The sequence below is a fragment of the Serinus canaria genome, chromosome 2 (assembly GCF_022539315.1).
Source record: "Serinus canaria isolate serCan28SL12 chromosome 2, serCan2020, whole genome shotgun sequence".
In the NCBI taxonomy this organism is placed as follows: domain Eukaryota; kingdom Metazoa; phylum Chordata; class Aves; order Passeriformes; family Fringillidae; genus Serinus; species Serinus canaria.
The window spans coordinates 3,383,543-3,399,927 of NC_066315.1; the positions used below are offsets into that span (position 1 = coordinate 3,383,543).

A 16,385-nucleotide genomic window follows, 5' to 3' on the forward strand; every position below is an offset into this window, starting at 1 on the left:
TGGTGACACTTCTGGATTGGTTTAGAGTACAGACAGACTGTCTAATGTAGGTCATAGGTATTGGAAAATTATTGTAAATAAAGAGCACACAGTTCTTAGTATAAAAAGCCAACACCATCCCAAGGGCAGGGACTGAGCCACAGCCCGACCTGGTGGACAGAGCTCAGCAGGGCAGAGAGGGAATGGAATAGATAAGAGAGAATAAACAGCCTTGAAAAGCAGAGCTGAGGAATCTCCACTTCTTCCTCAATTACGGGGCTGGGAAAAAAGAGACTTTTTTAATACCTTGGGAGCCATTTCAGCAACAACAAACCTGAGTTTACAGGTCCTAAACCTGAGAAAGAGGAGGATTTGGGGATTTTCTTGTAAAAGGATGTAGAGAAGCATAAAATAGACAACAGAACAAGCCCAATGCAGCTTGTGAATTTTCATAAACCAGACCCACAGGTTCTCCTGCTGCATTTGCACTCTGCTGAAATGCAACTTCTGGAGAGTGTCCAAGCTGGGGGAGCAACTCAGCTAAAGGATCTTCCCCTTCTTATTCTACTGTCACTGTCATATTTTCAGAAAAATCTCTTTGCCAGGATTTTTTCTCCTGGGAAGCTGAGAAGCCTCAGAGAATGATCTGATTGCTTCTCCTGTGTTTTGCTGCTTTAGAATGTAGTTAGAGATTGTTTATCCAACAGTTAGTTGTTGGATTGGTTTCATGTGAATCGTTTTTACTTGATGACCAATTACCATCCAGCTGTGTGGGGACTCTGGAAGGAGTCACAAGTTTTTCATTAGTATCTTCTTAGGCCTTCTGTCTGTATCCTTTCTCTATTCTTTAGTATAGTTTTAGTATAGCATTCTTTAATATAATAATATCATATCATAACAAATTAGCCTTCTAAGAACATAGAGTCAGATTCATCAATTCCTCCTTCATCCTGGGGACCCAGCAAATTCCACATTCTACCTCTGGTGAGATAAAACCTTGACCTCAGTTTGGGGCAGCTGAGCTCCATCTTCCTCCCTCAGGGCCTGAGCATCTCCCTGCTGCTGTCCCCACTCACCTGAAGCGACACAGGATGACCATGGCAGTGGTGAGGGAAACCAGGGAAGTGCTGTATCCCACCGTGTACAGAGCCTTCACTGAGAGATAGTAGTAATCCTTGGGAGGCAAAAACCACAGGGTTAAAGGGTTCATCCACAGCCACACAGCTGCCAGCGTGCAGGAGGAGCCAGAGGCAGGATTTGTGTCTTTGGTTTCTCCTCGTTTCTTCTGAGATCTCACTGTGCACCAAGCTCTGCTCTACAGCTGGCTCTGCACACCCTGAGGTTATTTATCACTGAGCTAGCAAAGGCCATCTATATTTTTTTTCTAATTATATGTCGAAAAAAAAAAAGTTGGCTAAGAGATTCTTTGTCAGCAGGGGGGAATTGAGAACTTGTGATTCTAGAAGTTCCAAGCTACATCAACACTAAAAGCTCATTTTCCATAAATATTCACTACAGGCCCAGGAAGGATTCAGATCTGCCTTCTCACAGTTTTATACCCATGTCTTGCAGTAAGGTAGGAAAATCATAAAGAAAGGTTTCATAAATTCAGGCCTGCTCTGGCTAGCCTGCTCTCCTAAGGCAAGCTGGCACTTTGCAAGTTCCCATGTGAAAGCAATCCTGGTGTGAGCAATTAGTTAACATAACAAATAACAACATATTCAGCATATTCCTGGGTGAAAAACAACTGGCACCTGTATAAACTGGTTTTACACTGTTAGACAGAAAAATGAAAACTGTCTTTCATAAACAACTTTTCCTACAGGTACACACCAGGGCTTTGAGGGACCAGTCAATACAGAATAAAAACTTGTTGCTAACCAATAAGTAATTGGCAAGAAAACTCCTGAGCAGTTGGAGTCCCACAGGAGGTCTGTAAAGCTGGATAAAAAGGAGTTATTTGAATAAAGAATGGGCTTTTTCCACCATGAAGAAAATGGAGGCTGTGTGATTTATTCCCTTACCCATGTACATCTGATTGTTTGTAATAATCATTATCAGAACACGACCAGAGGCTGGACAGAGAGCAGTCTGCTGCTTCCCCTCTCCCCCCTTCGTTTGTTTTTAATGATGAGATAATTTCCCACCTGGTTATCAGACTCTGTTTCGTTCTCATCGAAGCCGCAGGCATCGTAATAATGAGGGAAAGGTTCAGACCAGCCATCCTCAGTGCAATTCCTGCTGATGTCCCCTGTGCCAAGGGCAGATGGGAATGTCACATCCCAAGAAAAAAAAACAGGACATCCCTTCCCACCCCCTGATGCAAAGAAAACCCCAAAATTCTGCTGGAAGCTCTGTAGATCTGCCTATCCATAGATTTAATTCTGGAAATTTCATGAGGTCTTGAATGATCCAGTCCTACAACAGGCATGGCTATTACTGCACTTGGTCACCAGAGAGCAAAAATATTTAATCAGTGCATTCAGTGTCTCCAGGCCACCAAAGAGCTCATTCTTAAAAAGGTTCCTAAACCAGGGGTCAACTAAATGTCCATTTCTTTCAAAAAGGATCTGGTGACTCCAACTTTGATGAAAGTATCTCCACTCCACATGGCCCAAGGGGAAATCCAGTGATTTAAACCAGGCCCTTTGTGCTATTTTGAATGGTTTATACCTGAGGCACATGCATGGGACTGGTGAGGAACACCAGACCAGCATGATGGTTTTGGTCAGGGTGCTGGAAGGCAGTCAGGATGCTGTGGGATATCTCAGACAATCATGGGTTATACACCCATGGAGAGGCAGCTGGATTGCTCTCCTGTAGGCAGGTCAGACACATCCCACACGTTTATCTCCAAGCCCAGGCTCTGATCTCAGAGTGACTTTGTGGGAAGGGTCTGGAGAAAAAGGAACATGGACTGGGAATCTCTCTCCCATCCCTGTCTTCATGGCAATGTGTTCTTCTCCATCTCCAGATGCCCAGGGTGGCCTCAGGTGGTGAATTCAGAGCTTCTCTCTTTCCTCTGTCTATTAATTATTCCAATCCCGGTTTATAACCTTAATTTTAAGCAAGTATTGACTAAATCCCATAATTTTTTGGCTAATCTCACATAAGAAGCAACTCCTAAATGGTTTCACTGATGAACTTAGGCTTTAAAACTTTACTGAGAATGAAGACTTGGGGGCAGAAGAGGAAGAATCTCCTGACACTCAGGAGATTTTACCTACAAAGCTGAGGCAGGACAGCCCCTGTGGGGCTCTTTTGAATCACCATTATTCTTCCCAAAGCTCAATGGCTTTCCTAAAAGAATTAGGGATGGGCTACTGCTGCACTTCTTCCTCTCCAGCACAAAGGAACAGCATCAATTTACCAAATTATCACACTTTTTGGAGTTTCAGTTGCACCTTGACCAAAACTGATGGAAATTTCCAAGTTTTGGCTTTGCTCCTTGCTATTAAAGTTGTGCTGCTTTGCCTTCTTAGAGCAGTTTAGTCTCTCATAACCTTATTTTTAACCTTATTTAAGAGACTCTGTTTGCCATCCATGCAGCAGAATATATCTCTTTAATCACAGCATTCGTTTGAGAACATTGCATTACTCGGCAAATTTTGTTAAATTACTCTTGCACATTCATCCCCAGTTTTCAATGGAAAAAAAAAACACTGAATCATGGTGCTGACTTCCTTTAACACCATTTAGTAATTACTGTTAAGCAGGTAGATATAATTTATAGCAGCACACTTCTTAGATTGCAAGGCTTCATAGAGGAGGAATAAATTTTCATAATATTGCTAGAAGTAACAGAGCAGAAAATATGTCATAACAATTAGAACTGATTAGAAAATAATACCAAAACTGCAGGAAAAAAAAAAGAAAAAAAGAAAAAAAAAGCTGAGAGCTTCCTTTTAAACAGAGAGATAAATAAAAAGAGAGACAAAAATTTCCATGGCTCTGTTTCTTACCTAGGAGAGACTGGGCTGTGCTTTCCAGCAGGTCATAATCACCTACAAAAGTGGAAATTTGGTATGAAATTGTTTTGATTGTGTTTTCTATTAGAGCCCAAACTAGTCTCAGTGGAAAGCAGTGAATGGAGTGCAAGTGATTTTTATTTGTTTAGATCAGGCCCAAAGGCAATAAATACTTGGTGCTGTCTTCTCAGGAACTAAACACAGCTCTACTTGAAAGTTTAAATCAAAGCTGAACCTCTAAATTTAGAATTAAAAACACAAACAATAAACAGGGGCAAACTTTATTGTAAAAATATAGAAGTAAAATATGGTTTCTATAGGAATTTACATTTATAATCCTCAGGTATATAAATTTGACCAGCTTTCAGAGAATTAATAAAAAATTATTTCTATCCATCAATGACAAAGAGCAGGAATGAATTGATTTAAATAAAATAGTAAAATTTTGTGGCTTTAGGTAAAATCACATTGATTTATAGAGACTTATGAGACCTTTAATTTTACTTTTTGTGCAAGTATTACAGTTAAATACCAATGTATCATTGTTGATACACAGACAACTTTCTAATAATCTGAAATTAACATGTGCACACCATTTTGGGGAACAGAAGTACTGAGGCAGCACAACTGGTTCTTACCTGCATGGGTTTGCCCCAAATTATCCACTTCCCAACCTGCAATTAAAAGAATGAAAATAATTAATTCATAATGATAATAGGTTGCAATTTAATTTTGATAAAAGTTTGACTCCCATTAAAGATGAGAACTGCAAGTTTAAATCTTTATTTTTCTATTAATCCTGCATATTTATGAGTGGAAAAGGGTTTTCAGAAGATGGGGTATTGTTAAATATCTGGTTTCATGAAGTTTTGTCAGACTCTAGGAGGAATAAGAAAAATGCATGTAGGAGCTTTTTTGTGGATTTTTTAAAAATTATTTTTAGAGAAATATTTTGAAGTAGAAAAAACTCACACATTTCCAAAACACTGTGTCCAAACCCATGGTGCTTAATATCCTAAACCACAACTATCACAATGGGAAATGACAAAACTTTGGGCTTACATTAGAAATCTCCCTTTCTTTTGTTCTTCCAAAAAATATAAAAATTTGTTGGAATGATGCCAAACCAACCTCCCAAGCCCCTGAGCTCAATGTTTAACCAGAACTGGGCTGAAATCAGGTTTTCCTGGATCCTGGGTGGGTTCTGGCTCAGCTGGGGATGCAGGAGAAGCTGCCTGGAGCCAGGGAGTGGAGCTGCTGCACCGTGCACAGAGGAGCCTCAGGGAGCTGCTGCAAATCGCTCTCAAAAAACCTCCCCAGCACTTCCCTGACCCCTAGAGCAGCTGAAATATTCACTTTGGTTCAGTTCTGCATCCTCTGGAGCCCCAACAGGGCTCCAGGTTGCTCCCCTCTTAACCCCAGTGGTCAAATGTTGATTAGGGATTGGCAAAACCTTCACCAAATTGTGTGAGAAGGGTTTTGTTAGAAGTGGAATCCAAACAAAGACTGATTTGGATTCTATGGGAAAGGAGAAAGCATCTAAAGAAATAAAATAATAACAGGAGGCTTTTCAGCACGGCATAAAATGTGGGGGGTTTTATTTTTTAATTCACATAATAATTTGAAACTCCTTGATTTCTGTGTCTCTAAAGTAAATCTGATGTGCTTTTATAGCTTTAAAGACAGAAAAAGCAGGATTTAATGTGAAAATGATGGTGAGAGTATAGAAAATTCATCTGAAGCATCAGGCAGGCTGTATTGTGACTTTGGGTGGATTATTAAACTTCAATCCCACACATCCAACCCACCGGGGAGATTGGAGGGTTGATCCTGGAAGGCACAGTGAGAACACCCACAGTCTCCATCCCTCTCTGCCCAGCTCCTGCAGCTCCCAGGATTCCACAGGAAGAATTTAGCCTGGATTTTAGGAAAAGAATCTTCCCCCAGAGGGTGGTGGGGCACTGACCCATGGAATGGTCACATTCCCAAGGCTGCCAGAGCTCCAGGAGAGACTGGACACCTCTCCCAGGCTGGGATTTTGTGCAGGGACAGGATGATTTGATGGGTCCCTTCCAACTCAGGATATTCTGTGACTCGAATTCCTGGGTGTCTGCAGATGTTGGGCAGATCTCTGATCTCTGAGGAGGTGCCTCCTGTGCTCTGAGCAAACATTTTCCTGCAGCCAAGGGGGTTCAGCTGCTGCACAGGGCTGACCCTGTGCTCCACATCCCTGGCAGAATATCAGGGATGGTGGGGTGGCTTCAGTGATGGTCAATATTGGAATATTAAATAACAGAATATTTATCTCTTCTGCTCTGCAGAATAGTTTGGAGATAGCTTTTTTCCTCCTAAATCCACCCAACCCCAGGTTTATTAGCAGCTGTGTAGCTCAGTTTTAGGAATTTGTTGCTAAAATCAGGATGTGGTGCCAAAATCTGAATTCAGAACGCAGACCTCAGGTTGTGGTGTGGGGATTTTTATCTGTGGGTGTATCAGAGGATCCCAGAGCAAACCACCCCTCCTTTATCACTTCTTTCATGGTGCTTTTCACAGCATCTGCCACTCCAGCCAGCAGCTCTGATGGAACTTGTCCCCTGAGGGAGGTCACCTAAAACAGCAGCCTGTGCCTCCCACTGACCCACACAAGCAGGGTGGAAAAAGCTGCAGGAAAAACTCCCCAAAACCTCTTTGACTCATAAAAATCCAGTTTTAGTTTATTATTTGTAATTTGACCTTAAAACTGTGCAGAATTCTTTCTGGAGAAAGACCAGGCCAGTGTTCTGTAGATTGATGCCTGATGTTCCTGACATCCTGCTTATTACAGTGATGGCTCAGAAAAAGACATTTCTCTTAAATTTAAATGTTTTGAATGCAGCTTTTTTTTCCCCCTACAATCTAAAAAACATGACATAAAAATTATCATTATTTAATTCTAAAGAGAGATAGCAGTCTCATTGATATTAAAATAATAAATTTTAGTTATTTTTAATTTTGTGACATCCATAATAACAGTTAAAACACATTAATGCAGTTTTTCTGAAAGGAACAGGCTTGTTATAAAAATATTTTGTGTACATGCTGAAATTATTATTACATTTCACTCTGTTTGGACATTTGAGGGGACCCACTTTTCTAACAACATTAATTTTCTGATTTGTAGGAGCAAGCAAGTCTTTATTAACATATATTTCTATATCTGAGTCCTAACTAATGTACTGGAGAAAGTTCCAGTACAACATTTGTCTGTACAGGCTTTTAGGCTTGATTCATCAGCTCAATTTTCACTAATAAGTTAAGATACTGGGAAGTTAATTAGGTTTACATTGAACATCATGCCCTGAGTTACATCAGAAAAGTCAAAGTTCATCTATTGAGTACTGGGATAAAATGAACATATTTACAAAAATATTTGTGGGTGTATGGATTTATTTTTGTATTTCTATGCAATTATTTAAATAGATGTATTTTTATAAATATAAAATATATCTGTATATGTACATTTATAAAACATATATATCTATTTATGTTTTAATTTATATCTTATATATAAAAATATATACTATAAACATATATAATATATAATATTAAATTTTAGTATATTAACACATATATAATATATTGTACACATTTTTATATTTATATATTATATATGCAGATATTTTATATATCTATAAACAGAGATAAATATAATATGCATATAAAATATATAAATAAAGATAAATGCAAATACATTATATATGTGTATCTATTATATTAAATATATATTATGTATTATATATTAAATAAACATATATGATATTTATTTTATATAAGCATATATAAATAGATATTTCTGTATGTTTATATAAAATATATATTACATATAGACAGATATATTTATATATAAAAACAGATATATATAAAAATATAAATATATATGATGAAATATATAAATTTATATATATAAATATATATATATAAACAGATGCATATATATATATATATATATATATATATATATATATAAACCCCAGATACTTATATATATAAATTCCTGCAGACTGCAGCTGCTGCCCTGCCCTCAGACAGTGCAAGTTTCTTTATCCTGCAGCAAAATATGGATATTTATTTGACAGGAATCCATGACATTGGTGCTGCTTCCTCCCATGGCTGAGGATGAAATGGAGTTCAAATGGATTTGTTTTGTGCACAACTTTTAACATGTTTACATAGAGCTGACCTGGCATCTAAGGGGTTGTAAGGAATCCTGGACACACTCTCATTTTTCACAATATTACCTCAAAACATTTTTTTTTTTGTTATATTTTCACCTTAGTGCCTTTAAGACTCTAGAGAGACCTCAGTAAATTTACTCTGCTGTCAGTGATGGAGTGGGCAGGACTACAGGACCCCTCACTGAGTGGGCTTTCCCAAAAACCTTCTTGTTTTCCTGCTCTTAGGACACAAACAGTGAGAAATGGGAGTGTTTGACTGCACTGATGAAGCAGAGAAAGCCCATTGATATGATTATGCAATGGTCTAACAAAATGCATTGCTCTCTCAGGAATGAAGAATAAATAAAATATGATTTTCATCTGCATTTCCACTGGAAACACATTTTTCAGGGGTTTAATCCCAGGGTTGCATTTACAAGGGACTTCAGAGGAGTGACAAATGCGGAGGAATGGCTTTAAACTGAAAAAGGGCAGGTTTAGGCTGGGGATTAGGAGGAAAATTTATGCTCAAAGGGTGGGGAGGCCCTGGCACAGGGTGCCCAGAGCAGCTGTGGCTGCCCCTGGATCCCTGGAATTGTCCAAGGCCAGGTTGGACAGGGTTTGGAGCAATCTGGGACAGTGGAAGGTGTCCCTGCCATGGCAGGGGAGGCACTGGATGAAATTTAAGATCTTTTCCAACCCAAACCATTCTATAATTCTATTATTCCATGATGGCAACATCTTAAATATCACAATTTTATGGATTATTTGAATGACACCTGTCCTTCTCACACGTAGTTAAACCCAAACTATGAAATATGGACATGACAGCAGATACAAAACAGTGCCTTAGAACAGCATCTATTCAATCAATAATTGCTCTTATCAGGTAATCAGCTCCTGAGGAAACTGCTGATTTCCTCAACTCAGGATGGTTTATCCAGTGTATTGATAGGTTCTGTTATTTGCTGTTTGACCAGACTTAAGTGTCACTCTTTGGGAAGTAAATCTACAATTAATGCTTTAATTGACCTTGTTAATTAGATGTTATTTGCAGCACTGCTCAGACATCCTAGAGAAGATCTATCAGAATGCTGAGTTACCAACTCTAAAGCCCAAGTACAGAAAATACTCCTTATTTCTGTTTTCTGCAGGAAGAGATAAGAGAGGGAGGAAAAAAAAATCCAAGGATTGCCAATGGCTCCCCACAGAGTTGGTGGCAGAGACCCAGACCTTTCCTGCCCTTTTCTTGCACATTTATCAGACTTTCCTCTTTGATTTTTATTTACTGAGACCCAGAACTCATAACTCACCCCTCACTATGCAACGACAGATGAGAAACTCGACAGCAGTTGCTCCTGATTTAAAGTGGACAGAGATGGGGAAGCTGAAGCCAAGAACCAGCCTGTGCACGATGAGCCTCAGAGCCTTTTAGATCTCCTCCTTGGTGCCAAATCTGTGCTGGCTGCTCTCCACCTGCCTGGCCTCCTGTGGCTTTGTTTATCTGAGCACAACTCGCATTTAACCCTTTTGTTCCAGCGTTTGTCCCTTATTAGCAGCAGGGCAGGAGGGGATGAAAGGCTTCCAAAGCTCTTCAGTCCTGAACTGGCTTGCCCACAGTTCTCCCATAGCCCTGTTGTTCTCATCTCTGTATTGTGGGTTGGAGGGCTGCTCCACGAAGGTAATTCTCCAAAAGGTTTTGGATTTTGACAGCGTTAAGATCAACATGCAGAGCCTGCACTGTTTTTCCTGCACATTGTGTCCCGACAGAAAGTGCAGCCACTGGGGCAGGGCGAGGCCATGGAAAGCATTTACAACCCCTTGTTATCCTGCTGCCCAGCTATGTGGATAACGAGCTGGCTGGGCAGGAGTTTAATTTTTTCATTCTTACTTTATATATCCCTGATTAGAAGTTTTACATTTAATTTCTAAATACAAAATAAACCAGTGAGGTCTCGTGCCCGACTCTGCAGCATCCACTACACTGAGCCTCCTCTCTGCTGCCCAGCTATGTGAAGAAGGAGCTGGCTGGGCAGGAGTTAAATTTTTTCTTTCCTGCTTTATATATCCCTGATTAGAAGTTTTACATTTAATTTCTAAATACAAAATAAACCGGCGAGCTCTCGCGCCCGACTCCACGGCATCCACCACTCTGAGCCTCCTCTCTGCTGCCCAGCTATGTGGAGAAGGAGCTGGCTGGGCAGGAGTTTAATTTCTTTATTCCTGCATTATATAGCACTGATTAGAAGTTTTACATTTAATTTCTAAACACGAAATAAACCGGCGAGCTCTTGTGCCCGACTCCGCGGCATCCACCACGCTGAGCCTCCTCTCTGCCCTCCCCATGGCTGCCTGCTGCTCTCCTGCTCCAGCAATCTGTTCAGCCGGCTGGCAAAGCCACAGTCAGGAGCAGCAGGCTACTTAGCAGCTTTTCTGCACTCTCTGAGCTCCCCACACGGGTTCTGGTTCCATACCCTGCCCACTGTGTCCCTAGAAGGGACATCAGCCCTCTGCCAGTCCTGTGCCTGCACACACACGGCCCCACACACATTATCCAACCATCCCAGCTCCTTTGTTGTGGTTCTTTGTGTTTTCCAGAGAAGCTGTGGCTGTCCCTGGATCCCTGGAAGTGCCCAAGGCCAGGTTGGACAGGGCTTGGAGCAGCCTGGGATAGTGGAAGGTGTCCCTGCCATGGCAGAGGGTGTAACTGAGGGGACTTGTAAGGTCCCTTCCTACCCAAAGTATTCTGGGATTCTGTTATTCCATCATTTACTGCAGATCTCCATTTGCCTTGACAAAGGGATTTGTGAACAGAATGCTCACAAATAGAGAGAGCATTTTCATTGTTCATTTTCTTTAGAAAACAAGAAAACTGGGGCAGAGGATAATCAAGGGTAAGATTAGGAAGCCTTTTTCATATTTGTGTGTTTGAATAGGACCTGGTACCCAGGGACATCTGAGTTACTGATCCTGTGGGGCAAACTCATTCCATCCAGTTTATCTACTGAAGATAAGTTCACCTGGATTTTAAATATTCTCCCATAAGAGGAAGAGAGACTGGAATTTTCAATTGGGTTTAGTATTTGTCCTACCATGAAAGGAAAAAGCTTCTGCAAAGTCTTTGTTACCCAGAGGTTTGTGCAAGACTTTGCAGTAAAGGCAGGGACAGGCTGATATTTCTTCCTCTATCCCAGTTTACCTTCAGGGCACAGGGAAAAGATCCAGAAATCATGGGAGAATTCCAGTGAGGTCCCACATGGAGAACAGAAAGGCCAGAGCACACAGGGCTGGCTAAGGTAGGATTATGCACGGATATGATCCATAACATTTAAGGGAAATCATGGCTTTGTTTTTTTCTTCTTCTTTCCTGTTAAAGGATGTGAAACTAGAACTGGACTGAGGTCACCATAGCAACTAAGCATCATCTAAACATTATGTGAGTCCTTCCTTGGAGTCTGGCTGTCATGGGAGCATCCATCAGAGTGCAGGATCAATGCAATTACTATTGAAGGGTCTCCTAGCTCTGAGGAGAGTAGGGATCATATCTGAGAGAAAAAAAAAAAGTTTTTTTCAAACAAGAACCATGAAAAACTTTGAAACATTGCCCAAAAAGAGATTGTCAGTTGTGAAATAACTCCTAGAGAAGAAAGCAAATCAAATGCCTTGCTCAAAGGTAAGCATGAACGTGTGCCCACCACACCTAAAATCCTGCAATCACCTGGAACCCTTTTCCCAATCATTTGGGTCAAGAGGAGAAAGATGGACAGAGCAAAGATTATTAGGAAAGGCTGAAGGATCTGCTCATGTTGCCCCTACAGTGATGCTTCAATCTATTATCTTTTGCAGTCCAAGTGTTCTCCAAACCACTCAGCAGCTCTCAGCATCTTCCACCCTTGATTCTTCCCAAAGATGCAGGATTTTCTTTTTTTACCACCAAGGCAAATCAGCTCTCAGATCAGTGACAAAGCTCTTGAGCTGTGTTGCAGCTTTCCCCTGACCACTGCAGGATGTCCCCCTGCAGAGGACCAAGGGCTTGATCTTCAGCTGAAAAGCTCTTGCTCGTGCTGCACATTTGAGTATCAGAGGCACAGAGCCTCATGTCCCCACAATTTGGTGGGAAAGGCCATAAAATGTCTTTTTTTTCTGCTAGAAAGCACCTGAGAGGCTCAGCTACTTGAATAGAATAGTAGATCCAGTGACTATTCTTTGATGACAGCATTTTCCTCTCATTTTCTCTGCATTGCAGAGGGACTTCATGATGCTGTGACCATGCAGGCTTAATTGCAGCTTGTCCTCCTCTCTTTGGAAAAGCTGGAGCAATCTCATGGCTTTACTGCTTGTGCAAAGCCCATGGATGAAAACCAGCAGGAAATGACATTATCTACCAAGTGCCATTTCATATGTTTTTTTCCTTCTTTTTAAATTTTTTAAAATGGTTTATATATAAAATGGATACCTTTGCACAGAACTTGATGATGACTGCTATGTAGGATCTTATATAAAATTAAGGATGAAAAAAAGGTTTCAGAGTCCTGGTTTCTTCAATAAGTAAATAAATAAATAAATAAATAAATAAATAAATAAAAGCTCCAATGGCTCATTATTATTCCTATGATGAGAATGCTGGGATGGATCATGCATGTTTTCCAGAGAAAACTTGGTTACTAGGCTCTCCTTCCCTCACTTTCCAAGCAGGATGCTGGAACACTTATCCAGGCAAAACATCCTTGAAGAGAAATCTGGACCTTTGCATTGATCTTTTGCCTTTTTGACAGGCTAATGCAATTTCCAATTTCCTCTGCTGCAATGCTGACCTTAATTTCAGCAGTGCCAACCAAACCCTGCATCTTTTACCTCAGTAGAAAATAAGCACAAAATCTTCCAGGGATATTCGGGTGTTTAGGATGCCCCTGATCTTTACCAATACCTTTTCCTTCCTCTCTAAACAAAAAACTATCAATACACTACCCAAATTAATAGAAACTGTGACTTGCAGGTATTCCCAACAGCTTTCACTTTGGGAAGTCAATGACTTTCATTGTCTTTTCTCCCAGTTTGGGGGTTTTGTACCATTCTCCCTTGTCAGCTTTTAAAAGCTTTACCAGGACTGTCACCCCAGAAAGGACACAAAAGGATTTGGAGATAGAGCACCACTTCTCATTAACTCTTCTCTTGTCAGCCTGTTCTAATTGATTAGGGATAAATCTAAACTCAGGCACAGACTGCTTCCCAAATCCAATTAACCCCGTGTTCATTAATCCCACTGTCCACCCTTGGCATCTCTAGTGAAGCACTTACGAGGTTTGGGTTTCCTACACAATCAATTAATCAATTAATTAGTACAACAAAGCACTTGAGTGTTTCCCTGTGTTTCAAATGGGATCAGGGACAGACTATTTCCAATTTCTTGGCATAGCAGAGCTCATTGCCTGAGCACTGATTGTGTTCAACCAAGAGAAGCAACAAACCAAAGAGTTTGGTTCTGAAATGTGAGCACAGGATGTAATTCCCTCTTAAACTCTCTAATACCTGATTACATTCTTTATTCTGCTGGGTTTTAATTAGGAACCCTTAATCCTGGTGTCAACATAGGATAGGTTTTATGCCTTTGGTAAAAGTTGGGAGAATTTTCTCTGTGGCACATAGTGAACCATGTTTTGTGGTAAATGTAGCAGGGAGCATCCTAAACTGAGCACCAGATAAACTACCTGAACTGCTGGAAGATTCAGTAAGAATCTGCTCATATTTATTATTTGGATTTTTGAATGAAAGCATTTCCCAAATGTGGAGCATATGGCAGTGCTCAGAATCTGTCAATTATCCTTTGTATTATTTCTTACTGCAAATCAAAGGACTGAAAATATGTTCATTTCTGATCTGGTTCTTGAGTTTCATTTGGGTGTGTTTATACATTCCAGAATATTTCAGCTGTGCAGTGCCAAGCAGAAAAAGCCAAAGATTTTGCTTCTGTAAATTTCCATTGCCAGGCACTACCACCTCTGTCTGGAAAATAAAAAAAAAGCAAAGAAGAGAAAATTCTCCAGCTGGGAGTGCAGATCACTGTGTTAGGGCCATCTCCAGGTCTTGCTGTGTTTTACTGAAAGGTAACATCACAGCTTGGCAGGGTTCTCCTCTTTTTACCTCTTCAAATATGTCTTAGAATGCTTTAAACATGTCCTGTTGTGGAGTGGGTGCTTCTGGAGCCAGTGCTGGGAAGGCACTGGAGAAACAGTGACACACAACAGAGAGGTCATGGAAGGGACAGCTCCTGCTGGAAATAATGATTGATGGATATCAATCACAGAAATCCATGTGGAAGAGGGAAAAAAGCAATTTTTGGGAATTATCTAGACGGAAAGGCACTGTCATCCCTAATTTACAAGATGAGAAAAGACTCAGGAATGAATAAGCTTTTTTCCATTGGAGGAAGGAATCTCCAGTGGAGAGATTTTGAGAATGATGTTCTTGCTCACAGTCTCCATCTGAAAAGAATGAAAAATTCTTTCTGATTCTGGAGCATTGGAGAGGTGAAATGAAATTTTAGAAGGGAGGGTTGCCAAGCACAGAGAATTTCACTGTGAACTTTCTGCATGATGTTGACAGCAGCTCAAAAATTACTCTTTGCTTTAATTGCAGTGAAGGTTAAAGCAGAGCAGATTAAAACCAGCAACAGCTGGTATTTTTAGCTAAATACACAGCTAATTTTTCCAAAAAGCATCTCTCCAGATGACAGCTTAGTTAACTAATTTTTCTTTTGTGGTCTCTTTTATTTTTTTTTTCCCATTTTACTCCATATGGAAATCAGACTTCCAAGTCAAGGCAGACAGAATCCTTTCTGAAATTCACAAAACAAGCAGTGACTTTGCTCACCTCCAGACAAGCATTTGAGAGGGGCCAGAGAAAGCATCTTCTACAAGAGCCCATGGATTTCTATTCCCTGAACCAGAAATCCATGTGATCACTTCATAAATTCCCATCTAAATTTAAATACCCAAAGCCAAGTGAGATATTTCCCACCCACTCTTTAAGATCAGGACATCCCATGATTGCCCTGGGATTATGTTGTACCTTCAGGTGCTTCAGAATATAAACTTTTTTAAAGTATAATTTAAAGCTATTGCTGCATTTGTAAAAGTTATCTATGGCCATATAAAAATGTTGCTGTACTAGGAATAATTTTGCTGTTAATAAATATTAGTGCCCATGCCCAGCCTAGCTCCATATTCTAGAACCAGAGCAGCAGCCAGAGGACACCGTAAAAATCCCCAAAATGTGATTATCCTTGTCCTAGAAACATTACAGCTCTGTAATAACCCATTGTTTAGAGAACCATCATGAAATGTGATTTTTTTAATTAAACCTTCATTAAGAAATACACTTAGCTAATTAAAATTAGCAGCAATAATGGCAAAAACTGATGCTGATTTACCCAGGAGAGTGACTGGGATGCTGATTTACCCAGGAGAGTGACTGGGATGTTGACAATTGGGATGTTGAAATTCCACCTTGGGGTCAGCAGTGCAATCCCAGCCACATCTGCAGAGATTTCCAGCTAGTCCAGGTTAAATGTTTATTTGTTTATCTAATGAAGGATGAATCTTGGGTGTGTTCCTGGTGAACAGATGTCCAAAATCCCCTCAAACCCAGCCCTACACCAGGTAACAGCTGCCACTTTATTGGGGATGCCATGAGGAGATAAAGAATGGGACATGTGTTTCCAGGGGATGGAATATTCCTCCCTTAGGGCCATACTGTCACCTCACCACAGGCCAAATGAGAAGTACAGTGTGGGAGGAGATCTGTTAAACCTGGGGAAAATATTGAAAAATATTATTAAAGCCCTTAAATTTACATAGATAAAATAAATAGAGCAATAAATAGATAAATAGAGCTTATATAAATATTGTAAGCCTATATAACATATATAAAATATATAATATAACATAAAATAATATATATTTATTACATACAATATATAATATATGATATATAATATATTATATTATATATAGTATAAAATATATAATACATTACATATAATATATAATATATTATACATTATATATTACAAATTACATATTATATATTACATATAATATATAATATACAATATATAATATATAACATAATATATTATATATTACACATTATATAAAACATAATATATATTATATATTATATATTATATATTATATAATATATAATATATTATATATTATATATTATATATTATATATTATATGTT

The 16,385-nt window shown here is 39.6% G+C and overlaps 1 protein-coding gene across 3 annotated transcripts in view; it reads right to left on the bottom strand.

The window, feature by feature from the left end:
- Nucleotides 1-16,385, bottom strand: part of ADCYAP1R1 (ADCYAP receptor type I) — a 150,525-nt gene that overhangs the window by 41,264 nt on the left and 92,876 nt on the right. For all 3 annotated transcript variants that reach the window (XM_018909145.3, XM_018909144.3, XM_050971621.1), the window contains 4 exons: nucleotides 4,586-4,621; nucleotides 3,942-3,983; nucleotides 2,127-2,230; nucleotides 1,056-1,153 (listed from right to left, as the gene is read on the bottom strand). In XM_018909145.3, the coding sequence (XP_018764690.1) occupies nucleotides 1,056-1,153; nucleotides 2,127-2,230; nucleotides 3,942-3,983; nucleotides 4,586-4,621 (280 nt within the window). The remainder of the gene's footprint in view (nucleotides 1-1,055; nucleotides 1,154-2,126; nucleotides 2,231-3,941; nucleotides 3,984-4,585; nucleotides 4,622-16,385) is intronic.